Below are 8096 nucleotides of genomic sequence, written 5' to 3'. Positions count from 1 at the left end.
GCGGAAGATCAGGCCAACAGCATTGCAAAAGAAATGAAGGACATGGTGGAGTTTCTGAAGAGCGAAATGTTTCGGGTGCAAAGGATACAAGAGGAGTCGGCTAACCTAAATCGTTCTCCTACCCCTCGTTATCATATAGGAGATAAAGTTTTCTTGTCGACCCGACATGTTCTAACAAAGCGACCCTCCAAAAGTTTGATTGGAAATGAATTGGTCCTTATGGCATCAAACGAATCGTCAACCCCTATGCTTATGAGCTAGAACTTCCTCGCTCCATGAACATCCATCCAGTATTCCATGTTTCATTTTTGTCACCCGAAGCAGGTAACCCATTACCTGGACAACAACAGTCACCACTACTTCCAGTTGAGATCAAAGGGGAGGAAGAATGGCAAGGTGAAGAGATTTTGGATTCTAGGAAACGGAAGGGAAGGTTTGAGTACTTGGTACAATATATGGGATATGACGATGCCTCCTGGCAACAGCTATCGGACCTTGAGCATTCACCTGATATTGTTCGACGATTCCATGAACGTTATCCACGGAAACCTAAGCCTACCAGGAGGTAGGCCTTAGAGGGGGGCGTAGTCTGTAACGGCAATATTACCTGTTGGCTAAAATGATAGGCCGGATCGTGAATAGAAGGTATCGCACGGTTGAGCTAGGATTTGTAATGGGTTTTCTTTCATGTTCTTTTGGTTTCCGTTATGCGAGGTATGAGTCATCAACGGACTAGGGGTTGGATATATAAAGGGGTGTTGTCTCGTGCTTTTTCATGTTTTCCTTCCTTTCCTTCTTTCTTCACGCAACTTCTTTTATTTACTACACAAATACTACTTTTATTCTACGCCTCGTCATAGGGTTCAACTGGTTGATCATACCAGGTACAGCCGCTCCATTGCCCATAGTTTTGAATACCTTTTGCTACGTCCTTGCCTTGGTTGTATTCCTGGGCACTATAGTTCCTACACCCATAGACCCCCGTTACAGTATAGCTAGCATCCTGTGACAGGCTTTGGTGGGGTGATGTCATGTTAAGGAGTCCCAAAATCATTGTTGGCCGGCTGTTGTACTACTACCTACGTGATCAGTCTCTTCTTCAATATGAGATGGATCAACTTCGACTGATAAGAGGCATATACATGGTATTGATGAAGATAGTACCGGCCTAGAGTTAGTCGTAGTACAGACACCTGTACATACATAACTAGGGGTGTGCCAACTTGCGACCGCGAGTTATTGGATTATTGGTATCAAATAATTATGGAAGGCCTTCAATAGGGGCCTTCGGCCCCCCCATTCCACCTCCTCTGTTTAATTCTCCCTCTAGAATTATGAGAGGCCTTCGGCCCCCGTCCTCCTCCTCTCGAGTGTTCAGTACTTTGATGTCATGCTTACTAAACACCCATGTCGGTGTCGACCAATCAGACCGCAACGAATTAATAAAAATTGTATTCTAGTACATAGTACAAGAAGTAGAAAATAGTAGACTACTAAGCACTACGTTTCCCTTGGCACCTATTATACCACTGCGCGCCCAACAACGTGACGACCGTTGCCCTTGCCAAGTCTTAGCGTGTGATGAGGCTGAGAAATTAAGGCGTGGCGATCGGGGTATGGTTGGGGACCCCTGTAACCGGACCACTTTCGGGGGTCAACTTCAACTGCTAATGGCTTTCCCCAACCATACCCTAAATTATTTTTCTCTCTATTAAGTGATAGCCCTGCTTCTTCTTTACACCCTAATAGGGCCAGATTGATTTTATATTTCGTTGTGGTGGAGCTATTAGTTTTCTAAAAGTTGGATTTTTGGTGGAGAGCCAAACGAATCTCAGTCCCGTAATTGCCTATTTGGGACAAAGATCTTACCCGATTTGATTGTAACAGTCCCTATGAGGTAAGCTTAAAGGGGTTTGCAGTGTCAAACTTCGGTATTGGCACATCTTGGCACTCAATCTCGGTCTAAAGTGATTAAATAATTACCCGATTGGGAAAATGATCTTCAGAAACCAATGTCACGAGTACTCCGGTTACAGGCGTTGTTGGCGGGGTTTTTTTATCGTGTTCTGTCTCTGTTTCTTTTTTCTTCTAATTTCGTCTTCGGCTTCACGACGATTCAAATGACAAAATGAAAAAAATCTTATTTTATTGCCAGGGAGGAATCAAACTGAAAACTTGTCTGACGATACTAACGACGGATGATGATGAAAACAGAAAGGAAAACAGCGAGCTAGCTATGAGGTACAGCGTCCCCAACCATATGGAACGCAGCGGACGCAGAAGCGGGACCCCCAATCCCGAACATGCGAGCAATCCGAATTTAGTATTCCATAGGCGACCAGTTCCAGTCGAAATAGTCATCGAACCAAACATCCCTCTCTATAGAACAAACAGGAGCTGTGTTCAACAGAGCATAGCTACCCTATATGGTTCGGTGAGTTACGTATATATCTGGTTTAGCGATCAGGCTGACGCCTTAAATAAGCTTGATCATTGAATACTCAAAAATGAGGGGGAAAGGAAAAGACACGACACCTAAGAAGTATAAGGACGAAGGATAGAAAGATCATGTAGAGTACTACAAGAAAAAGGAAGCATAAGAGCGAAGGATAGGTGATCGTGCAGAGTAAAAGGAAGGAAAATAAGAAGGCCGCCGGAGATTCAATGTTAATTCATGATCCGGAAGAAAAAGAAAAGAAAATAGGCAGAGCGCAGGCGGTTCAGATCCAATGCTGATTCATGAGCCGGAAGAGAAAAGAAAGGAAAATAAGAAAAGGAGGGGAAATAAAAGGACGGAGGATAGAAAGCCGTCCAATGCTAATTCAGACAGGAAGAAATAGAAATATTCAATTGGGGGGGCAATTATGAATTAAACAAAAACAAAAACAACAACCGGGGGAAAAAAATGTTCATGGAACGGAAGAAAAAGAAATATTCAACGCTTCCCCACTCACAGGAGCAACTAAGTCGAGTTGGGAAATATCTTTCTGAACTGACCTCTCACAGCACAATTCTCCAACCAATCATATAACCTTGCCAGTGTTGGGCAACACAATATAGAACCGGAGATATGTCTCATATATGTACTTGTTTACCACATGTAAAATCTGGGAGTGGCAAGGTCGACTAAAAAAAAAAAGAACGCTTCCCCTTTATCCGATATCCCTGGGTCGTACTGGAATTCCTAGTACATCAACGGTGTAAAATCGAGATATCCTAACATTCACATACGCGATATATACTTACCGCCGATTGCTTCAAAGATGAAGAGATTTCTACTAGCTGAACGTGTCTGTGTACTCAAAAATCTGTAGCAGGCCATTTCTTAAGGCTTTACCATATATCTACATCTGATCAACTGCTAAAGTAACATAAAGACTTAACCCAGCACCTTCAACCCTGTCACCAGAGAAAGAAAGGCTATCATCGTATTTTTCTTTCAATCACGGCCTCCTGTTTACTATTATACACACACAACAGGCCGTACCAGTCGGATAAGAAAAGCTCGCACAGATTGTTGATCTATACACGTACACCCTATATACCATATCCTTTTAACGTCATCCTCGCAATCAGGCACGGTACAAGCAAGAATAAAGAAATGGCTTTCTTTATACCGAAATATATTATCTCTAGAGAGAGAGCTACTATCAGGAAAGCAAAGAGGGGGATTAGAAAAGAGTCTAAAATTCTGTTGTGTTGGTACAATTGTGGCTTCAGCACTAGCACATCAGAAAAGTGTCTCTGGTACTCAATACACTCCCTCCTTCCCACAAATGCAATTTTCTAACAGGCAGTATAGTAACCATATAAAAGGTGTTCATATCAAGCACCTCCAGTGTGAAACCTGCGGTCAACGCTTCGGCGGAAGCTGGGAATTTAACCGACATATGAAGCCAGAGACAAAACCAAAGAGCTGTGTGATGAAGCCGTTCGAAAAACTTCCACAGTACGTGATAGGCCACGGGGAAAGAATAGCTCGCTGCTCCGGCCTGGGCGAGCTTCGGCAGGCAATGTTTTCTGGCCCTGAAAAGTTATATGAGACAAATGATGACACTAATAGTAAGTATATACGTATGGCATGAAATATTTGTGTAGTTGTTTAACCTTAATTGTACTGAGCTAAATTTACTGCAGATTTAGCCAAGGGAAACGATCTGATGATTCAATCAACCAATGAGCCTAAGCAAACGAGCAATCCAGCTGGGGGGAACGCCGAGGTAGACGAGACTGACCCGCAGCACGGGTGGAAAGCGAGCATAGCGGAAAACACTGGGGAGATAGTTAATCATATTGACGGTGTTCATGGTGGCGAGTACTACTGGGAACTTGGTGGTCATGATGATTTTGTGTATAATGACGAGAGCTGGTTAAATTTCTGTAGTATATATTGTAATTAAGGGCCTGTTCGGCTGCAGGTCAAAACGAAGTTTCGGTGGGAAGATTTGTATGACAAATTTGCAACGGCAAACTCTGTTTTGCGGAAGAGACATTTGTGCTCGGTTAACCGCTTTTTGCGATTCGTGAGGGCTTCTACCTTCTACAGACTTTTACTTTGATTTATACGGCTCTTAGAAATGCTGATATTTCACTATCTGTACATACATACATGCATACAAGTAGTTTCCGGCCTTCGGCCGGTACTATATGTGTATCGGTCGGTCCGATATACAGGCAAGCCGCTTTGCGGCTTGTTTTCTCTATTTGCCTGGCAGGCAAAGTCCATCACTATATCTAGATCTGCTCTGGTCAATATTTGCCTTTTCTGATATCCCCTATATATCAGCAGTTCAAGCCGCAAGTATATCCCTTTAATAGCCACCAAGTCGCTAAAATCGAACTACTAATCGATTTCCAGAACCAGTAGAAAATATGTTAACCTAACACCACTCAGTACAATTAACTAGAGGTGTGCCACCTCGCGACCGCGAGTTGTTGGATTATGAGTATCATGATTAAATAAATATACAATGCATATGTAGAGGGAACTCCTTCCCATCCTTCTCTTCCGCTATTCATTTATTTTTCGAAAAATAACCGCCAAAACCTTGCGTGGCAACCAACATTCCCCACCAAAAACTCTGTAAAACTCAGGCTTCAAAATGCCAAGCCCCACCCCTGACATGACCAAGGCCCTGGACGCCCTTGGAATTGGCAACCTCGACCAAGATCTTGTAGGCGTAGCCAACAATACTGCCCTCTCCGCCCTTACCATCGCCATTCTGGCCAACCCCAATACCTCGGACGAAACCAGACTCGTCATCACCCTCCTGTGCGGCATCGCCAAACAAAACACAACCATGGCAGGCGATATCGCCTCCCTCCAACAAGACCACGAGGACCTCCAAGAGGAGGTCCGCCGTCACCAGCGCTCCCCCGACCCCCGCATCCTCAACCGCCTCGATAGTATCAACTCCCAACTCCGTAATACCCCGGCCCCCCCCGCTCCCCCTGCTCCCCCTCCAACCCCAACTCCAAGAGCAACTATCACCCCCCACCCTGCCCCCCCCAATCCCAGGCCCTCCTCTCACGCCAATGCCGCCAAATCAGCGATAACCACTCCCGCACAACCAACCAGGCCGCAAAATCGACGAAGAAAAAGGAACGAAAAAGCTACAGGATCCCCCTCCAAGGACACGGCCCTTCCGACCTACCAACGCCGCTTTTTCGCCACCAAGACCACACCCACCCTCATACCCGACTCCGACCGCCTAACAGCCGAGCTTCCCGTCCTCTTTGGTCAGTTCCTGGCAAGACAAGGCCTCGTCGCCCCCGCCACTGCCCTCTCGGTCACCCTCAACACCAAAGGTACAGTAACCGTCCTTGCCGCTCCGACAGTCCCGAACACCACCTTCGCCCCCTTCTACGACAGCCTCACCGCCATACTCAACCAGAAAATCCCCACCCCCGACAACCCCTATACCTCCTTCCGCCCCGCACCTAACACCATCGATGTCGCAATACACGGGGTCCCCCTGTATAGCATCCGCGACAAACCCACACTACAAGCCACTTTCCCTGAAGCCGTCCGCCTAGCCACAGGCATCACCCCCTCTTCATGCAGATTCCTCGTCACCAACGACACAACCCGCAATGCCAAAACCTCCTCCACCATCGTTATCAGTGTTTCCCGCCCGGAAGCCGCTGACATCGGTACAATTATTCGCCTCTTCTCCCGCCCACACCGCTGCGCCATCATGTGGTCCGCCTCAGCGGGAACCCAATGCTCTCACTGCTACAAGTTTGGCCATGTCATCAAAGGATGCAAACAGGGATTCCCGACCTGCCCCTACTGCACCCTCTCCCACACCAAAGCAGAACACCGCTGTCCCGTCCCCAGTTGCCAAGGATACAACCATTCAACAATGGACTGCTGCAACGTCTCCCAGTCCAAATGCTCCAACTGTGGAGGCCCTCACCCAGCCTTCATATCCTCCTGCCCACACAAACTCGCCCTCCAGAGACAAGACTCGGCCAATAATGGCATGAGAGACGGAGGTCGCATCTTCTCCCCCATCAGCTCCCCGTCCACCCACCCCGACGAAGAAGTCACCGAGATTCCCCAGACCTCAGTGACAGAAATGGACCTCAATAATGCTTAGATGTTAGGAGACCTTAGCAGTCCCCCGACACCATTTCTACGCATCATACAACATAATTGCGCTGGGAGCAATAATGTCTTCATCTCCCTCTTCTCCTCCCTCACAGTCTCGAAAGCTCACATCATCGCTATCCAAGAACCCCCTCTACTCAAAGGAAAGCCCCTCAACGCCCCCACATTCACACTATACTCCCCCTCACCATCCAACGCAGAGGACAAAATATCCACCTGCATCTACGTCTCCAATCACCTACTCGAACGCAACTCTGTAACAGCAACCCCCTCCCACAGAGGGGACCTCATCTCAGTCAACCTGTTCCTCCCAACCTCCCCAAACTCCCACTCCACCCTCACAATAACCAACATCTATAACAGACAGTTATCCAACTCCTCAAGATCGGTCAGCCCGTCCGAAATATTCACCCACACCCCCAACCCCCTCATCATAGTAGGAGACTTCAACATCCACTCCACTGCAGCAGACCCCATGAGGAACTTTTCCGACGGGGAACTTCGCCTCTCAGGACCATACACTCACTCGGCCACCACCAACAACTTCTCACTCTTGAACTACCCAGGCACCTACACCCGTCACTCTCCAGATCCCCGGAAAAGACACGGAGTAATCGACCTCGCCTCCGCAAACGCAAGAGCCCTCTCCCTATTCAGGAAATGGCAACCCCTCCCCGAGGCCACCGGCTCCGACCACAGGGCCATTGCCATTACCTTCGCCCTCCCTAACACCGAATTCACCCCCATCATCGGCCCCAACTGGAAACTTACAGACTGGACAAGCCTCCAACCCACGCTCCAGAACCTCCCGATCCCCAACCCCGACCTCTCGGCAAACCTCGATGCTTGGTTCGAACAATCGCTGCAGAAGCTCACAGATACCCTGAAGAGCCACACACCCCTCAGAACAGTCACCAAATGGTCAAAACCATGGTGGAACCCCAACATAACCCAACTCCGCACAATTTACCACTCCGTCCACCGCGACTTCAGGAAAGGGCTCAGTCCCCCTTTCGAAGTCAAAGCGGCAAAAAACGCCTACTTCAACGCAATCAAAAATTCGAAACGCACTCACTGGAACTCCTTCGTGTCTAACGCAGCCACCAGCGATGTCTGGAAACTAAAAAAAATGGCAACAAGATCTGAGGACAGAGTCCCATCCCTCCCCAACTCACCCACCCCCGCGCTACTGAACCAGAATCTCGTCAAAGCGTTTTTCCCACCCAGACCCGATACCGGCCCCCCTCCCCCTCAACTTCGCCCACGTCCCAGACATCACCCCCGAGGAAGTAAGAACCACCCTCCTCCCCACCTCCAACCTTTCAGCCCCAGGCCCAGACACCATCCCCTACTCAGTATGGAAAGGGGTCCATAAGGCCAATCCAAAAATCATCCCCGCACTCCTCAACCCGCTCCTAAAAAGCGGCTATCACCCCCTCTCCCTCAAAAGGGCAAACAGAGTCATTCTGGCAAAACCGAACAA

General features: G+C 48.0%; 1 protein-coding gene across 1 annotated transcript; it reads left to right on the top strand.

Moving 5' to 3' along the window:
• Positions 1-275: 275 nt before the first annotated feature.
• Positions 276-569, top strand: LAJ45_07773 (uncharacterized protein; the record flags this gene model as incomplete). Its single annotated transcript, XM_046117328.1, has 1 exon — positions 276-569. The coding sequence occupies one exon, from the start codon at positions 276-278 to the stop codon at positions 567-569; it is 294 nt and encodes a 97-aa protein (XP_045969313.1).
• Positions 570-8096: the final 7527 nt, after the last annotated feature.

This window comes from Morchella importuna (genome assembly GCF_003444635.1).
Source record: "Morchella importuna strain M04M26 chromosome Unknown Morimp01GS026, whole genome shotgun sequence".
NCBI classification, from domain to species: Eukaryota; Fungi; Ascomycota; class Pezizomycetes; order Pezizales; family Morchellaceae; genus Morchella; species Morchella importuna.
The sequence above is the reverse complement of the archived record's forward strand: the minus strand, read 5'-3'. Positions and strand labels throughout refer to the sequence as shown.